The sequence below is a fragment of the Phascolarctos cinereus genome, unplaced genomic scaffold (assembly GCF_003287225.1).
Source record: "Phascolarctos cinereus isolate Bilbo 61053 unplaced genomic scaffold, phaCin_HiC Scaffold_5;HRSCAF=322, whole genome shotgun sequence".
Classification (NCBI taxonomy): domain Eukaryota; kingdom Metazoa; phylum Chordata; class Mammalia; order Diprotodontia; family Phascolarctidae; genus Phascolarctos; species Phascolarctos cinereus.
In genome coordinates this window covers 356,156,067-356,175,530 of record NW_027555958.1, presented here as the reverse complement: position 1 = coordinate 356,175,530, position 19,464 = coordinate 356,156,067, and the positions used below count along the sequence as shown (strand labels likewise).

Sequence of the window (19,464 nt, the reverse complement as noted above, 5' to 3'; positions counted from 1 at the left end):
TCATTGTTATATTTTCATATCCTGATTATTTAAATAGAGAGAACTTCAGGGAGGAGGCAGGATTTCCATTCAAGTTTTGAGGAGAAAAGATGGATGCTTCCCTTCTCCCACTCCCACTCCAGCATTTACACAGCATTTTGTCTTATACCACTTACCTCATTTTATCCTAGAGTCAGGAAGACCTGAGTTCAGATCCAGCCTCAGACATTTCCCTTAACCTGTCTGACTCAGTTCCCTCAACTGTAAAATGGGGGTAATGGTAGCACCTACCTCTCACAAGGTTCTTGTGAGGATTAAATAAGATAACATTTGTAAAGTGCTTAGTACAGTGACTAGAACATGGTACAGGCTTAATACCTGCTTGTTTTCTTCTTTTCTTATCCTTACAACAACGCTGGGAGGTAGGTGCTCCATTTTTACAGATAAGAAAACTGAGTCAAACAGAGGCCAAGTGATTTGTCCAGAGGCACACAGTGAATAGTTAGCTATCTGAGGTGGGATTTCAACTCAGGTCTTCCTGACTCTACATTCAGTGGTCTATCCTAGCTGATTGGGGTGGGGGAAAAGAACAACCAGTGAGAGCTAAGAGATGGCTCAGGTAGGTTGGGCTCTCCTTTTCTAAAACAGCAAACACCCTGGAATTCCTCTTGGATTTCTACCTCTTGTAACAAAATTAACTACAACAAATTGTGCTACTAGACCAACTCCTTCTTTGGGACTAGAGGCCTTACTGTGGTGTGTGTGTGTGTGTGTGTGTGTGTGTAAGCATGCTATTTCTGTCTGAGAGAAATGATTAATAATAACTAATATCTTGGGGAGATTCAGAGCTCTCTTCTTATTCTAAATTCCTCATTTTAAGTTCAGTTTCTACTGATAATGAGATTGCATTAACTCTTGATCTTGGTCAGACCCCACCTAACCTTACAAAGAGTTTAATCTAAGGTAGGGAAGCCCATTGTGTTCTATCAAGTTTGGGTGAAGACAGGTCCTTTCGTCTAGACAGTGAAAGCTTCTGTGGTCTGAATAGAGATAATTTCTCTGTCCAAGGGTCAATCTCAGCCCCTCATTGACCACCTCCTACTCTTTCAAAGGGTATAGTTCTCTGCCATGATTGTGTTTGGTCTAAGAGAGGTAGTCAAACGACCATCCTTCTATTAATAACATACTGGCCTTATTAATAAAATGATTAAATTACCCAGAACTATATCTCTTGAACCTTTTTAATCATCACATGTCCATTCTTATCTGTAAGCTATCTGAGTGTAAAGGACCATGCACGCTTGACTTATCTTGTACAATGCTTAAGCTCATTATACAGTTGTGAGAAATTAAATCCTACTTGACAATGATGCTAACCAAATGAAACCCCCTTTTTTTGGTATTTGATCAAGGTAGGAAAAGAAAAGATGAAGAAAGGATCTTTCGTCTTGGATGTCTAAGTTCCCAAATGTGATATGACCCCATGACTGTGAGTCAGCATCATGTCTAGGTTTCCTAGAGTTCATAGGTTTAGAGCGGGAAGGGACCTTGGAAACCATGTCGTTTAACTCCTTCATTTTATAGATGAGGAAATGAAGCCTAGAGAGGTTAAATCACTTGCCAATGGCCTCACAGGCAGTGAATGACCCAGACAAGATTTGAACTCAGGTCCTACTGACTTCAAAGCCTGCATTTTGTCAAAGCCAGCTACTTCTCCCTCATGCCCCTACTCAGAACCTCCACTCTGCACTGTTCAAAAACTTAGCCAATCCTCTTCTGTTTTTCTGGCTCAAGGTAGCTGGGAGAATGACCAGATAGTGGGGGACTTCATGATCTATGGAAAGTCGAATGGTACTGACCTGGGAAGGAAATGTGTCTTGAATTTGGTCTGGAACATCCTGGCAAGAATGACCAACAGAAGCACCAGAAGGACACTGGTTGCTGTGAACGCCACTATTTTCCATGTTGTCAGTAGGGTCTCGTGGGGATTGGGCCAAATTTGCTCTGTTACAGAAGAGAACACAGCAATACAGTAAAACTTCCTTCCAGATTTTCAAGAAAGCTATCACAGACAAGCAGGTTTGTAAAGGTTCCCTTTGTGCTCATTCGCTGGATTTATTGGACAAACTGAAAAGCTCATGGCAAGTCTACTGTACCCATTAGGGTTCTGCAGAGATAATGGTTGACAACCATCCAGCACATATTACACCACATTAGATGCCACATAACATTTTAAAATGAATCTGCTAAGTGAGATTTGCCCAGAACTCAGATGGGAAGCAACAACATTGTACTTCTACACTAGCTAACTTGGATAGGAATCTAGTCTCAGATCCTCTTCCAACCAAGCCGCCTCTGACTCTCTGGGATTCTACTTATTGAGCAAGGAAATCTCCCCCATCCACTACAAGGAAATCCATTCTTAACAGAGGTTATGCAGGGTCCCTTTCACTCCAAGAAACATTGAAGTAAAGGCAAATTATAGGATTATAGATTTAGAACTGAAATTGACCTTCCTTAGAGGACATCTAGTTCAATCTACTCACTTTACATCTAGGGAAACTGAGCCCCAGGAAGGCTAAGTGACTTTGCCAAAGTCACACAGATATTAAGTGGCAGAACTGGGAACTGGAACCCAGGACCTCTAACTCCAAATCTTGCACTCTTTCCATTGCATCACATTGCCTTCTAATATTTTTCTTCACGTGCCTTTCAGAATTATCCTACTTGTACCATCCTGGGCCATCACTAGTCGTCCTGACTTTTGGCTTGCCACTGGACTTCCATGACTCTGGAAGAGAGCGTGAGGCTGACGACTGTGTGCAACTCTGCCTCACTTAAATCCAATTCATGCTCGAGTCAAGACATCACCCTATGCTGTCACTGGTCCTCTTCAAATACAAACAAAGAAGAACAAATTCATAGCCTTGGGGCTCAGTTCGAATAGAACATGCTCATAATTCCCTGGGCAGATGATAAGTTACTTGAGGGCAGGGTCTGTTTCATTGTTATTTTTATATCCTTAGTACCTAACATACTTCCTGGCACATAATAGGCACATAGAAAAGTTTCTTGATTGAATGATTGATAATTCTGATGAAAAGAAAAAAAAAGTCCCCCAGGAACAATGCAATCCTGATACCCTTTTTACCTGATTTTATGCAGAAGACTTGATAGGAAGGAAACCATTCTCCATACTGGCAAGTGATATACTTGTAGTCACTGGTGAGGCTGTAACCAGGATCACAATAGAACTCAATCACAGTTCCATGACTGAAACGATCACAAGGCCTTGGATGGCAGATATAGTCTCCGTGACTCACAATAGGTGGAAGTGGACATACTTGGACAGAAGGAAAGAACAAAACATTCAGTACATGTGTTCTTGACCTATGTAAGGCCTGAGAAAATTCAATTAATTAAAGATACTCTTCTAAATTAGTTATTAGATTATAAGGTCACTGCTTCTTCTCCAGCTTAGTCAATGGGTCAAATGGGAAACACACTGAAATATTCTGAGCATGCATTGCTGTCATGTAATGTCAAGAAGCAAATCATAAAAGAGATTCTTCTTACAATGCAGAAGATGTACCTATTAAATAGATGATATCAAGTTGCTCTATTAATAACGCATACCATCATATGCCAGGCAACCTAGTAAATAATGTTAAGGTATGTATAAGTAATACAGAAGGGGACAAATATCCTAAACCCAAACCCTGCTGCTAAAACAATGTGATAGATGGGGGTGGGGTGGGGGGGGGTAACATCTAAGATTACAACACTGTGGTCCTCATGTTTTTACCCAAATGCCTAATCACAAGTGTTTTGGTGGTGGTCAGCTACTAATCTATTTATTATCTGGCTGCGCTTATGAATCTTGCTCAAAGCATCACCATGAGAAAAAGGAAAGGGAGAAAAAATCCATTTCTAATTCTCTAGTTCGGGGCAGCTGGTTGGCACAGTGGATAGAGTGGTGGGTCTGGAGTTAGGAAGACTCCTCTTCCTGAGTTCAAATTTGATCTTAGATACTTACTAGCTGGGTAACCCTGGGCAAGTCCTTTAACCCTGTTTGCCTCAGTTTCCTCATCTGCAAAATGAGCTGGAGAAGGAAATGGCAAACCACTCCTGTATCTTTGCCAAGAAAAACCCAAATTTAGTCATAAAGGGTCAGATATAAGTAAAAAACAACTGAACGACAACATCAGTTCTCCAGTTTAAGGTGCCTTGGATTGTAAGGCAGGAAGAATTACATTAATAGGTGGCAAAGAAGATATGGCATTGGACTTGGAGTCAGGAAAGCCTGAGCTCAAATCCTGCCTCAAATGCATATTAGCCATGTGACTCTGAGCAAGTCACTTAATCATCTTCAGCCTCAGTTTCCTCATCTGTAAAACGGGAAAATAGCATCAACCTTTCAGGGTTGCTGTGAAGATCAAGTAAGATAATGCATATATATATATATATATATGTATATGTATATATGTATATGTATATATGTATATATATATGTATATATATATATATTTAAATGTATGTATATTTAAACCCTAAAGCACTATATAAACATTAGCTATTTTATTATTAATAATAGTAAAATGGCCAGAAGGAAAAAACACTCCAAGCAGTTGCCATGGCCTTAGTGGTGATTGGTGGCCTTATATTTTGCAGCACAGAGAACTGGCTTTACCAAATAGATGTAACAGTCAGTCAATAATCAATAGTCATTTTTAAGTGCTTACAATGGGTCAATCAGTCAGTTAATAAACATGTATTAAATGTCTACTATGCCAGGCACTGTGCTAAGTATTAAGCATACAAAGAAAGGCAAAAGACAGTCCCTGCCATCAGAGTTCAAAATCTAACAGGAGATCTAACATGCCAGCAAACAAGCAAGACACAGGATACACTGGAGATAATCAGCAGAGAGAAGGCACTAGAAGTAAGCCGGATTGGGAAAGGGTTCCTGTAGGAGGTGAGCTCTTAGCTGGGACTTGAAGGAAGCCAGGGAAGCCAGGAGGGGGAGATGAGGAAGAAGAGCATTCCCGACATGGAGAGATGGTGAAAATACACCGAGGAGTGGAATGGAGTGTCCTGTACAGAGACTAGCAAAGAGGCGGAATAGGTGGGAGTGAGTAAGGTGTAAGAAGACTAGAAAGGCGGGAGAAGGACAGGACATAAAGGCCTTGTGCTAGACACTGCTAGAGTTACAAATGCCAAAGTGGGACAATCGTTGCTCTAAAGGAGAGGGCAAGGGGGAGGAGGGCAGAGCAGTGTTCACAGACAAGTAAACATAGGAGATTTACAGAAAATAAATACACGTGTCTTGTTTTGATTTTGGCTTGGGAACACCAAGAACTGGAGACATCAGGAAAGGCCTCTAGGAGGACGTGGCCTATGAATCACACCTTGGAGGAAGCTAAAGTCTCTGAGGACTGGTGGTGATGAAGAAGGGCATTCCAGGGATGGGGCCAGCTTGCGTAAAGGTACAGAGATGGGGGACAGAATGTCCCATATGGAAGGGGGTAAGTGGGTCCACTGGGCTGGAGTACAGAGTGTGTGAAGGGCACTAATGTAACAGCCTGGAGAGAAAGGCTAGGCAGTTTGAAGGGCTTCATCGCCAGAGAAGCTTATGTTTGGTCCTAAAGTTAATGAAGAATCACTGGTGCCTTTTGGATAGGTGTGCAGCTCAGGCTGTTTTGGAGCATTTTGAACTGAATTTCCTAAAAGTATCTCAAATTCAATGCCCCGCCAAATGAAAATAACTCATAATCCTTCCCTCAAACCCCACAATTCTTCCAAACTTCCCTGTTTCTGTTGAGAGTTACCATTATCCTCCCAGTCACCTAGCTTCACTTCCATGGAGTCATCTTCCACTCTCTACTCTTCCTCACTTCAGGTACCAGATCAGCCCCCAAGTCTTGTCTTTTCCACCTATACAACACCTTACCCCCACCCTCTTCTCTCCACTGTCATGGCCACTGCTCAAGTTCAGGGCCTCATCACCTCTCATCTGGCCTACTGAAAAACCCTTCTCATTGGTATTTCTGCCTCATCTCTCCCCTCTAGATTCTAAACTGAAAGTGACCTTCAAAGTCATCCAACCCAACTCCTCATTTTACCTATGAAGAAACTGAGGCACAGAAAAGCTAAATAAGTTTCTAGTATTCAACTTGTTAGTTAACACAGGTATTGAAGATAGAATTTGAACCTAGTACTCTATCTACTTCATATAGCAATCTATCCGTTACACAGCTACCAACATATACTATGCAAGCACCATGACACAGTCAATAGAGAATGGACCTCAAAGCCAGGAAGGGCTGGGCTCTCGTCTGGCCTCTGCACATACTGGTTTGCTTCAAGCATCACTGTCTACGAGTGGCCATTCCTGGTCCTATCAGCTACTCTAGAATATAAACTCATTGAAGGCAAGAACTAGTTTTTGTTTTCGTACTCCCAGTTCTTTGCACAATCCACAACATATACAAGGAACTTATCAAATGCTTGCTGTTTATTGATCTTCCTTCATCTAGGATCTCCTATTTCTAATCTATCTTCCAATCAATCAATCAATCAAAAAGTGTTTATTAGGTACCTACTATGTGCTAGGCATTATGCTAGCCACTGGGAATACAGAGACAGAATTGATACAATTCCTGCTCTTAAGAAGATGTATTCTATAAGTCGACCATGTGTACACACGTCTTTCCATCTGCCCCAACTCACCCTCTGCCCAGATATCACTGTGATCTCCCCTTCCTGCCAGCTTCCCTGCCAATGTCCCCTTTCCCTTTTCCTCTCCCAGCTGGATGCCAGTCCCCTAGCCCTATCCTACTGGAGGAAATCCAGAGAGCCAGCTTCTTTCTAACTATAACAGAAACTTTTTTTGAGTGTGAGACAGACATGGCCATTCACATGGCTTCTATGAGAAAGAAGTAACTAACTACAATCCCTTCAGTAAGATGAGGCACCACCAGGCCTTAGCATCTGATCTGTGGCTGGACCCTGCAGACCACTGGGAATGGTTGTCTGACTTGCTGCTCAATCCAAAGGATCATTATGTCTGTCCACCCACCCTGAAGTTGAACTCTTCTATATGTGCCATCTTCCTTAATTAGAATATTCTTTTATTTTTCTAATTGTATCTCTAACACTTAGCACAGTGCTTGGTACATATCAAATACTAATCTCTCTATCTTGGTTTCTGTCTCAATCTCTGTCACTCTATTTTTTTACTTCTTTTCTTTCTCCTTCCCTTCTTCCTCCCTCTCTCCTTTCCCTCCTTTCCTTCCTTCCTCCTTCTTCTCTCCCTCTCTCCTTTCTTTCCTTCCTTCCCTTCCGTTCCTCCCCTCCTTCCTTCCTTTTTTATGCATATGCCACTGTTGGGCTGTGGTCCAGTGAAAAGAACTCTGATTTGGGAGACAAGAGGCAAAGGGCTTCCCTTCCTGGCTCTGCCACAAAATGTACTGTGTGCGGTGCAGTCCCTTTACCTTTCTGAGCCTCACTTTCCTCATCAGTTAGATGAGAGGAGGTTGAGTAAGATATCTCACAGTTTCTTTCCAACTCTAGTTTCTCTACCTTGATGGCTCTAAATAATCCAACCCAGCTGCTGCTGTGGATATCTTCAAACCCATGCCTTGAGCCACCAAGGGATCCTGCCAAGAAGTCCACAGAAAGGAAGTCTGCTTTCAAGTCCTTCACTTGGTATAATTAAATAGTTTAAGCCAGTGCCTGGCAGTGAACACAATCATATGCAAACATACAAATATGAAGGACTAAGTTTATTGGCTAATTTATCAAAAATTGTCAGCCAAGGCTCAGCTTCAGGCTTTTTGATGTTCATTCTCTATATCTGGTTCAGGGTGGATTGACCATAAAAAAAAAAAAAACAAATCAGAAATGCCACTCTGGGTGTGGGTCATACTCAGCCTGGAGTTCTGTGTCTGAATTGTCCTGCTGGGGAAGCAGCAGATGTAAATAGATGCAGATGATTTTGATATAATTTGAACAATGCATGTTTGAGTTCTTTTGAAACCCATGACCTTCATACTTTTTTTTTTTAACTGAAAGCCCCAGTGGACATAGAATGCAGCATAAAAGTTAAGAGGAGGCAAAGTGAGGGAGGTGGAAAAACAGATAGGAGAGAGAAAACAGTCCAATATGCATTCCTGGGAGGCTGATTATAATGTGTGACAATGCCTGTTCCCCAACCCCCAGAGACCCTGGGCTCTGTTTATATTCCCAAGACCCTCTTTTTTTGACAACTGAGATCAAAAAATGAGGGGATGAAAAATAACAAGATGAAGGCCCTCAGGCAGTGCTCAACAGTCACTGGGGGGAAAACAGACAGGGCAATCTTGTTAGAAGCCTGGAGGGGCATTCAGGACTTGTTTTTCTCAGGCTAAGCTAATTCTCTCAAACTGAAGAGAGGGTAGGACAACAAGGAATTAGCAAGGTTGTTTATCAAAACCAAGATAATGCCCTGACAGATTGGCCTATTCCCCAGAAATGCATCCAACTGAGTTACTAGGGGGTGATTTCTCTCCCTCTGCCCGACCTATCTGGGCCTCTGTCAGTATCCTGAGACAAAAACTACTGGAACCTCATCAACCCTGGACCAAATGAGGAGGAGAGGGAGGTTGTATGACAAGTAAAACAACCCCTTTACTTCTCAGATCAGCCATTCAAAGAGGCAAATGCCCAAGCAGCTAGACTTCCACCTGCTATCACACTCAGAGTTGGGAATTCCAAGTCTCTGCATGACATCAGGAGACAGCCAGATTGGGGCTGGCCTCCAGAGCATCTGGAGACAGAATACCAGTCTGATCACCAAGTTTTCTCAATAGCTAGATAAAAACCACCCACTGCAGAGGGCTTAATTATGAAGCTGTCATAACCTGCTTGTAATGGAGATGTATTTTTACCCCAAGCTCAACAGCAGAAACATTCGTCTTCACACCTCCTAATTTCCTTCAGGATGACACCTGACAGACTGCTAGCCTGGCTTCAAGGGAAACCTTTTCTGGCAGGAATTTGATCTTTGGTAACTATGCCCTTTCTTTAACGTGGAAGGAAGAAACAACAACAACAACAGAAAAGCTTCCTGGCATTACCCATCAGGTAGAGGAACTTGAAGAAGCATGGTAATACTGAGCTCTTTCACACTTTCTACCTCTTCCAGGAAGAGTGACTAATTAAATACAAAAGCCCTAGAGTTTTGGAATGTTCTTCTACTCAGTGGAATGCAAAGAAGATGAAAAAGAAAGAAGATGGTTTCATGTCTCCCTGGAGGGACAGGCAGGGAATGCATTCTGGTACTAGAATATAGAAAGCTCAGATTGGGACATACCTCGATTATCCACAGGGTGGCTGGGGCTTGGGTGGAGAAGCCATTAGAGACTGAGGGTTTTTGCTCAATTCAAACAAGTGGCTTTACTCCCCAAAGAAACCAGTCTTTTCCCACTTATGCATCCTTTTGGAGGGTGGTGACAGCTTCATGGGCTATAGGAATATCTTAGGTGCTGCTCTGGTATCTGTGGTAGGCTGGTAAATGTTTAACAACTGGCTCTCCAAAAAGATGGAGGCACTTTTAAGTTTAATCTGCGTTATTGACGGTTTCTCCATCACTTTCCTAAGCTTAAACAATCATTAAGACAATCAAGCCTTGACTTGTAGCACTTACCAAGGTGCAAATGCTCAAGCTGGAAATCTAACAATCAGCGCTTATGAGCCAGTAGGAGCTGATTCTAGCATACTCCTGGCTTGTAGTTTAATTTTTCCCATGGAACATGGCTGTGCTTCTGAATTCAAATAATAACAACCACTTCACAGGATTCTTTATTTGTACTATTCAGGACTTAGCTGTGCCTTATTCTAAAGGAACAGAATAAGTAAAAGAAGGGAGGTGTGGCATTGTATTTTAGTATTTAGACAATAAAGTCATTGCTTCTGTTATATCTTAGCCAGGAAAGGTCAGGTAGGGAGCATGTTGAAATGTTCCAAGCAGGTGTTGTCAAATTATGTTGCAAAGGAAATCATAAAAGAGATTCTTTTTTTTTTCCAGTGTGAGGAATTCAAGAAGAGAGAGAGAGAGAGAGAGAGAGAGAGAGAGAGAGAGAGAGAGAGAGAGAGAGAGAGAGAGAGAGAGGAGAGTGTGTGTGTGTGTGTGTGTGTGTGTGTGTGTGTGTGTTTGTGGTGGGGGAGGCATTCATGGTTAGAGAACACTTGGGCGATCAATGGAGGGGGAAACTGAAGTGATTTTGTCATTGGAGTATATACTGCAGACCACCTAGATAGAAAGAGGAACGAGATGGGGAGATGGGGAGTTTGGTAAACATCACAAGCCCGCCACAGAAGCATAGTGATGGCGGACTTCTATTATCCAGCTACGTGCTGGAGGTCTCTCTTGGCCACAAGAAGAGCTCTCTTGACCAGCTGTGCCTGAGGAGGAATGCTGCTTAAGAGTTTATTTATGTAAAGACAGATGGAACAAAATGCCTCTTTTGTTTTCGGACTTGCTGTGACCTCTGCTACTGATCTAGCCACTGGAATTCCTTTATTTGTCTTCATGTGTTTATAACACCTAAGCTCTATGCTAATGAGTGATAGCTGGTCTGCAAGATTCAACTGAGAGCTGTGTGCCTGACAAAGAACTCAATTTCATACAAAAGGACCACTTTGGCCCAGCTCCAGTGAGTTAGCATCATAGCACTCGGTGCACCCCATATAACTGATCTACTCTGCCAGCATGTCAGGGCCTCTCTCTGCTGTTAGAAGAGGATGCTCACCTTCACTTATCTTTTCTATTACTTTGATGAAATTATTCTTGCTTATCCTACATTGTGGGTCTTTGTTGCCATGGTATCCCCTACCTCCCAACCCTAATTCAGACCTTTCACAGTTTACGCTTGCCTTAATAATAATTATATCTGTCAAAAGATTAGTCAGTGATTTGTTAAGTCCACTAGTATTTATTAAACACCTACTAAATGCTGAGCAGCTAGGTGCAGCAGATAGAGCACTGGGCCTGGAGTCAGGAAGACCTGAATTCAAATCAAGCCTCAGACACTTATTAGCTGTGTAACCCTAGGCAAGTCACTTAACCCTGATTGCCTCTGTTTCCTCATCTGTAAAATGAGCTGGAGAAGGAAATGACAAACTCCTCCCCCTCCCCCCAGTATCTTTGCCAAGAAAATCCTAAGTGGGGTCATAAAAAGTCAGACATGACTGATATGATTTAACAACAACAAAATGTATAGAGAAGACTGGAAAAGTAGGAAAAGAATGGAGAATGGAGTAGGAAGATTATAGAGAGACTTGGGTGGCTAGGGAGTGCAGAGGATAGAGCACCAGGTCTGATGTCAGAAATACTCCTTTTCCTGAGTTTAAATCCAGCCTGGGTCACTTACTAGCTGTGTGGCCTAGGGCAGGTCACTTAATTCTGTTTATGTTAGTTTCCCCATCTGTAAAATGAGCTGGAGAAGGAAAAGGCAAACCCTTCCAGTATCTTTGCCAAGAAAACCCCAAATGGGGTCGTGAAGAGTGAGACAGGGCTGAAGAACAGCTAAACAACAACAAAAATGTGCCAGTCACTGTGCTGAGCGCTGGAGAAGGTGGAGAAATCATCAAAGGGGAATTCTAGCCTAGAACTGCTCCCCATCATCAGGGAGGGACAATAGGAATCTTGGGGGAGGGGTGGGGGAGGGATGTGAAGGTAGCCAACACTTTTTCCTAGAGTTGGTGATACAATAAGCTGGGCATAGTCTGGCACACACCCTAGATTTGAGGAGAACAGATTTCAAGGGACTCAGAGGAAAGAGAAGTAGGTTCCTATGGACTGAAATTCTACAGGGTAAGTAGGCTGAGGAGGGATGAGAGATTCTTGGTAATGAAAATATAAAGACACAGAAAAGAAACAATTCCAAAAAAAAGGAAAAATTTCCTGAAGAGTGAAAAAGCAAGAACTGGCTGGAGGCACCAATGCGTATGGATGCATAAAGAGTCATCGACCAACTGTGATTTTAAAAGGAAATGGACCAGAGACGGAAGTAAAGGAGACAGAAGATGAATATAAAAGCACGGCAAGAACCTGTAAGAGTAGTCAGCAGAGCTAAAACTCAGAAGGAGCCGAGGCTGGAGGGGAGAAGGAGGAGACCAGAAGATTTTGTTTTTTACCTTGACTGGGCAAAAAGAGCTGGACCAAATGAGGGATGGGATTGAAGCTCTGGATGGACAGGACAATGATAACTGACAAAAGAGAGAGGGCAGGCTATTTAACTCACTTCTCGATTTAGTTTGATCTGTGGAGGAGAAGGATCTTTCCACCCGAAAGATGAAACAAAAATGGCCACCAAGGGGCTAATCCTCCAAATAATAACACTATGTAACTATTTAAGTTTTGCAAAGCACCTCATGTATATTGGTCCGTTGTTCCTCACAGAAACCTTGAAGGTAAACACTCATTTTATAGAAAAGGAAACTGAGGCTTAGAGAGATTAAAAGTCATTTGCTCAGGGTCAGACAGCCACTATGTCTGAGGCCAGATGAGTACTGAAGCTTTCCTGACTAATGACCAGTTCTCCAAAGAAGGAGACAGAAAGAGAGCAAGTAATTTCCTTGATGAATTTAAGTCATAGATGAACATACTCAGGTTCAAAGTCAATGAAGAACAGGAGAGGCAACTAGGTGGTACAGTGGACCTAGAGTTAAGAATTTGCTGTTTAGTCATTTCAGTTGTGTCATCTCCTCGTGACCCCATTGGGAGTTTTCTTGGCAAAGATACTGGAGTGTTTGCCATTTAAGAAGATACGAGTACAGCCTCAGACACTTAGTAGCCGTGTGAGTTAGGGCAAGCCATTGTCTGCCTCAGTTTCCCCAGTTGTACAATGGAGGTCGTAATAGTACCTATCTCCCAGGATTGCTGAGAGGAGAAAATGACACAATTAGTGCTTTGCAAAACTAAAAGTGCTATGTAAATGCTTATTATTATTGCTGTTGTTGTAATCATAGGACTGAAGAAGGGCATATTTTATTCTGATTTTCAAAAAAGGAAAAAGAAGGGAACTACAGACTATGCAAACAAGGGACTTGATTTTGATTTCCAGAGAAATTTTATAATCCATTATTAAAGCTACAGCTAGTGAATATGCAGATAAAGAAGGAACCTTATCATAATCGTATAATAACTGACCATGGCTTTGTCAAGTAGAGGTCACTCTAGAATGACTTTTTCCTTTCTGATGGGGTTCCTAAAACCAAGAGAACACTGGTAATTTAGTTTACTTAGATTTTAGCAAAGCTCTTTTTTGTTTTGTTTTGTTTTTTTGTTTTGGTGAGACAGTTGGGGTTCAGTGACTTGCCCAGAGTCACAAAACCAGGAAATATTATGTGCCTGAGGCCGCATTTGAACTCAGGTCCTCCTGACTCCAGGGCCACTACTCTATCAGCTGCGCTCCTGAAAAGCTCTTTTGACATGTATTTCATGATATTCTTATGGAAAATATGGTGAAGTGTTGGTTAGATGCTAGTATAATTAAGTGGATTCATTCAGTACTACTTGAATGTCTGGATTTAAAGAATTATCAATAAGGGTATGATGTAAGCTTGGAAGGAGATCTTCAGTGAGTTCCCCAAGGATCTTGGTTGAGTCTTGTGCTGTTTTACTATTCTTATCAAAAAAACTGGGTAAAAGGCATGGATGGAATGTTTATTTTTGAGATGACACAAAGTTGGGAGGGATGGCTAACACACTGGGTGACAAAAGGATCTTGACAGGGAAGAGCATTGGGTGGAATATAATAAGATGAAATTCAATAAGGATAAAAGATAGCTGTCCACAAGTATTTAAGAGCTATCACATAGAAGAGAGATTATATTTGATTTATTCAGACACAAAGGGCAATACTTAGAAGAGTGGGACAGAATTTGCAGAGAAGGTTTCAGCTCAAAACAAGGGGAAAAAATTGCAAACAAACAGGGCTCTCCAATAGTAGAGTCAGCTGCCTGGGAGGTAGCTAAGTTTCCCACCACTGGAGACTTTCCAACATAGCAGGCACACACCAAATGGCCATTTGTCAGCACATGCCTGATGGTATACAGGTTGGACTAGATGGCCTTGGAGATCCCTTCCAACTCTGAGATTCTGTGATGTTGTCATAAGATCAGCCACGATATGTTTCAACCTACAGCAATCTTTTTCTTCTAGAAATTCTGAAGGACTGTTCTCTTGGTTACACTTCCAGCTGTGATCTTAAGTGGGCTGGAAAAATGGCAGTTCAGGATGTAGTTTCAGGGCCTCATTGTGTCTGCTCTTTTGGGCCAGAAATAGAAGAAGATTCTTCGAGGTAATGTGCTTGTGTGAAAAGTTCACTGGGGGAGCCAAGATGGTGGAGTAGAAGGAAACAATAGAGTGAGCTCCTCCTCCAAACTCCTCCAAACAGATAGAGAAAATGCACACATTCCTGATGGGGAAAATCTAAGACAAAGTCAGTGAGTGCTTTTTCCATCCCTGGTCAGCACAGGGAGATAGAGAGGTCTGTGGACTCTGGGAACGTGGTCTGGCCAGCAGTAGTGTGCACAGAACACTCACTCTGGTGTGGTGCCAGGAGAAGCTGTCCATCAGAACAAGTACAGGTCCCAGACCCTTACTAGAGTATCGCTAGACTCATACCAAGGGCAGTTTGATGGGGACAGCTGGTAGCTTTGTCTCCCACTATCCAATTCTGGGTCACAGATCCAGGATGGACTAATGAGGGGACCTGCATCTTGGGGTGGTGTTTCTGGTTAGGGAGGCCCTTGGCAATGTTCTGAGAAAGAGCAGATTCAAAAGCGAGTAACCATGATATGGTTCTGAAGCCTGCTGAGAAATAACTAGGCTAGAAATCCCAGCCCAAAGAAGAGCCTGTAGTTCTGTGTCTCAGAACCAGCAGAGCTGCTCAGCTGACTGATAATGACCAAATCCAGGAGTAACCTACTGTTGCTCAGACCTAAATCCAAGTTAGATTGCAGAGCTCAGACCAGACAGACAGCAATCAGATGTTACCTTGGGTCAGGTTATTTCAGAAGCACTGAAAGATTTCAGGTCCGTGGCCTGAGTTGTCCCTGAGGTCCTGGAACAACACAATAGTTAATACCCCAAGAAAACAGAGACAAGATCAGCCCCTTTCCAGAAGTGCATAGAGCCTGACCCTAACATCAAGCTTGAAATCAGGAAATAGACTGGCATAATGAGTAAATGAAAAAAAAATCCTACCATAAAAACTATTATGAAAATAGCTGTGTTCAAGACACAAACCTAGAAGAGAAGGACTCCAAAGAGTCTATAAGCAAAGCCCCAAATGGTGTGGTCACAAATTAAGCTAAAATTCCTGGAAGAGATGAAGCAAAAGCTTAAAAAGAGAAGAAGTTTTAAAATGTTTTTGTCAATGAAATGAGAGTATTAGAAGAAAAAATAATTGGAAAAGAATTTGGAACTATGGAAGAAAGAACTGGAAGGAGACAATAGTTTGCCCCAAGAGGTACAAAACCTTGCCCAATCAACAAACTCCCCAAAAGTTAGATTGGGCCAAATAGAACCAAATGACTCCATGAGACTAGAAATAGCAAACAAAGTCAAAAGACTAAAAAAAAATTTTTTTTGAAGAAAATGTAGGATATCTCATAGCGAAAACCACTGACTTGGAAAACAGATAGAGGAGAAATTTAAGAATCATTGGACTGTTTGAATACCATGACCAAAAAAAGAGCCTCAACATCCTATTTCAAAGAAATACCACCCAGAGCTCTTCAAACCAAAGGGAAACATGAATCCACATGTCAGCTTCTGAAAGAAACTCCCAAATGAAAATTTCCAGGAACATTATAGCTTATATCCTAATATGGGAAGATGATACATGTGTCCCCACCAAACCTTATCATCAGGTGTCATAGAGGGAATTTAATTAGATGGAAATCTTAGGAGTGGTTCTATGTCATTTCTGGATGATCTTAAGAGAAGATGGAAAGAGAGGGGAAGAAGAATATACTAGGTGCAGAATGGAAAGGAGGGTTGGGAAATTAACTCATGCAATCTCACAAAGAGGAGAAGGTGATAGGGAGAGCAGCTTGAACCTTACTCTCATCTGAAATGGTCAAAGGCAGGATATACACACATACAGATGGGTATAAAAATTACATGTCACTCAATAGAGAAACAGGAGAAGTGGGAATTAGTGAGATGGCAGTTTAAGGGAAGGATTAATGTTAAGCAAAACAAATAAGAATGTGCAAAAATATCTATAGCTCTTGAACCAGGAGAACATTATACACAGCAACAGCAATGTTGTGCAATGATCAGCTATGACTGACTTAGCTCTTCTCAGTCATACAATGATCTAAGACAATTCCAAAAGACTCGTGATGGAAAATGCTATCCACCTCTAGAGAAAGAAGTGATGGACTGAAACATATTATTTTCACTTTTTAATTTTTGTGCTTTTTTCTCCTTTTGCTCTGTTTCTTCTTTCACAACATAACTAATATGGAAATAAGTTTTACATGATTGCACATATGTAATCTATATCAAATTGCTTCCCGTCTTAGGAAGGGGTAGGGGAGAGATGGAGGGAGAAAATTTGAAACTCAAAATTTATAAAAATGACTGTTATTGGAAAATGAATGTAATTGGAAAAAAAACTCTTTAAAAAACAAAAAAATTTAAAAAATATATTTACAGATCTTTCTGGAGGTGGCAAAGAATGGGAATCTGAGAGGGTGCCCATAAACTGGGGGATAGCTAAACAAGTAATGTAATATAAATATGATGGAATAGTAAGATGCTGTAGGAAATGATGAAATGGATGGTTTCAGAGGTAACTGAGAAGACTTGTATGAATTGACGCAAAGGGAAGTGAACAGAACCAGGAGAATAATTTACATAAAGTGATGGCAATATGACAAAGACAACAACTTTGAAAACCTTAGGAACTCGGATCAGTGTAATAACCAAACACGATTCCAGAGGACTAATGTTAAACACGAGAGGTGAAAGACTTAGGAGTGCAAAATGGAAGATGGGTTTTTTTTTTTTTTGCACATGGCCAATGTGGAAATTTGTTTTACTTGACTTTTCATGTTTGTAAGAGAGGTTTGGTTTTGTTTGCTTTTCTTTCATTCTCAAGAGGGGTGGGGTGGGTAGGAGGGAAAGAATATCAATTTTTGCTGATTTAAAAAGGAAAATAGAACTTTTAAAAATAATATTTTTTTTCTCCACAATTACATGTAAAAACAATTTTAAACATTTGGTTTTTTAAGTTTTGAATTCCAAATTCTATCCCTCTCTCCCTACCCAGACTGTAAACAATCTAATATAGGTTATACATGTGCAATCATATAAAACATTTCCATATTAGTCATAATAAAACAGAATTTAAAAAAAAGAAAAATTATTGGATTTGGAGTCAGGACATAATTAGGTTTGACACTAGCTGCCTGACACTAGCTATATAAACATAGGCAAGTCACTTTCACAATAAGCATTTATTAAGTGCTTATATATAATTGAATCTGTGCTGGACACTGGGGATACAAATTCAAAAAATGGAATAATACCTATTCTCAAAGAGTGTGTAAACTCCTCCACCGTAAGCTCCTTAAAGGGAGGGAATGTCTTGCTTGTTCATATTTATATCCCTATCCCTTATCATAGTGCCTGGCACATAATATGCATGTAATATGTGTTCTCCCTCTCCCTCTCTGTCTCTCTCTCTCTCTGTCTTTCTCTCTCTGTGTCTCTCTCTTGCCCTCTTTATCTCTTTCCATCCAAACATCCATCCATCCACCTGTCCATCCACCCATTCATCCATCTATCCTCACCATCAGCTGGAAGGACTAGGAAAAATTTTGTGATGCTTCAGCTGCATTTGGTAGGAAGAGAAGGACTCTATGAGGCAGCAGTGAGGATGGAGTACATTCCAGGCATGGAGGACCACTGGCACAAAGGCCCAGGGATAATGGTGGGAGATAATGTGTTATGTGTTAGGAATAGAGAGGAATGGTGTTCACCTCAACTATAGACTTCAGGATGGAGAATAATGTATAATGAGGATAGAAAGATGGGTTAGGACCAGCCTAGAAACTATGGGAAAATGTAAGGGATGTAGAAGACAGTCTCAAAGGACATATGCCCATGATTAGTTAAGTCATGTAAACTTTCTGAGCCTCAGTTTATTCATCTATCAAATGACGAAGTTAGATTAGATGGCTTCTTCTGAAGTCCTTCCCAAACACTAAATCTGTGATTCTATGAAGTAACTAGCTAGTACTGCAAGAAAGGATATAAAGAAACTGCTAATTGGTACAGTGAATATAGTGCTGGGTCTGGAGTCAAGAAAACTTGAGTTCAAATCCAGCCTCAGATACTTCCTAGCTGCATGACCCTGGACAAGTCATTTGACCTCTGTTTGGCCTCAGTTTCCCCATCTGTAAAATGGGATAACAAGAGCACCTACCTTACAGAGTTGTTATAAGGATCAAATGAGATAGTAATTAATTGTAAGTGCTTAGCGTAGTGCCTGGCACATAGTTATATAAATGTTAGCTATTATTATTATTACTATTATTATTATTATATAGTACATCCTCTTAAGTACCTTGGGAATTCAGAAAAAGGAGAGATCATCAAAGGCTAGCATAGTATTTGGAGAAACAGCTCAAAAAACCCCAAGTTCTGTCCTCAAATCTTTAGTTAAAGACCTTCCCCGCTTCTAAACCAGTTGTTTTTTCTAATGCTTTTGTGTTTTAACTGAGACTTGGACAACATGGTTGAATCATGGGCAGGAAAGAACAGGGTGGGGGAGTGCACATGGATTTTTTAGCAGTAGCTTTTGTAGCTGTCATCGCATCAGCAAAATTCCTATACATGGGGCCATTTTGAGTCAAAATCTTAAAGCGGAGTCAGTCTATTACTGAGCTTATTTAGATAATTTAATTCTTCAGCCCTTCTTCTGTCCACTTACACATTTTTGGGTACTTAGCTCTCCCCATCTTAGTTCTGACTTCCATCCTTATTCCTGGCATTTATCCTTAAACCTAAGAGCTGAAGTAATTTTTAAAAAATGTTTTTAATTGAGGGCTTAAGGGGGAAAAATCTTTCTCTGTATTTTAAAAGCCTCTTTATATCCTCTCCATCTTCTCCCTATCAAGACCTAATCCTCTCCCACTCCACCCCCAAATGTCCATAACTAGAATACTTAGAAAATAACCTGTGTTCCTACACACTTGAGTTAGAAAAGATTAGGTTTCTTCTTTAGGACCCCTTCAGTTCCAGCCTGTGCCTCAGAGCTCATCAGTGCTATTATGAACAGAATAGCATCTGGGTAAAGATAGCAAAAAGTAGACACAACATCCCCTCTTTCATGATTCCTGCAAATCTAGGAAATATCTGCAACAGTCATGGACTTTATGAGGCTCAAAATGTGGGTATTCACTGGTTACAGGCAGTGTCCA

The 19,464-nt window shown here is 41.2% G+C and overlaps 1 protein-coding gene across 4 annotated transcripts in view; it reads right to left on the bottom strand.

Annotated features, from left to right (window-relative positions):
* Nucleotides 1–19,464, bottom strand: part of SUSD4 (sushi domain containing 4) — a 223,742-nt gene that overhangs the window by 12,251 nt on the left and 192,027 nt on the right. For all 4 annotated transcript variants that reach the window (XM_020982193.2, XM_078156298.1, XM_020982197.2 and 1 more), the window contains 2 exons: nt 3,131–3,322; nt 1,839–1,983 (listed from right to left, as the gene is read on the bottom strand). In XM_020982193.2, the coding sequence (XP_020837852.1) occupies nt 1,839–1,983; nt 3,131–3,322 (337 nt within the window). The remainder of the gene's footprint in view (nt 1–1,838; nt 1,984–3,130; nt 3,323–19,464) is intronic.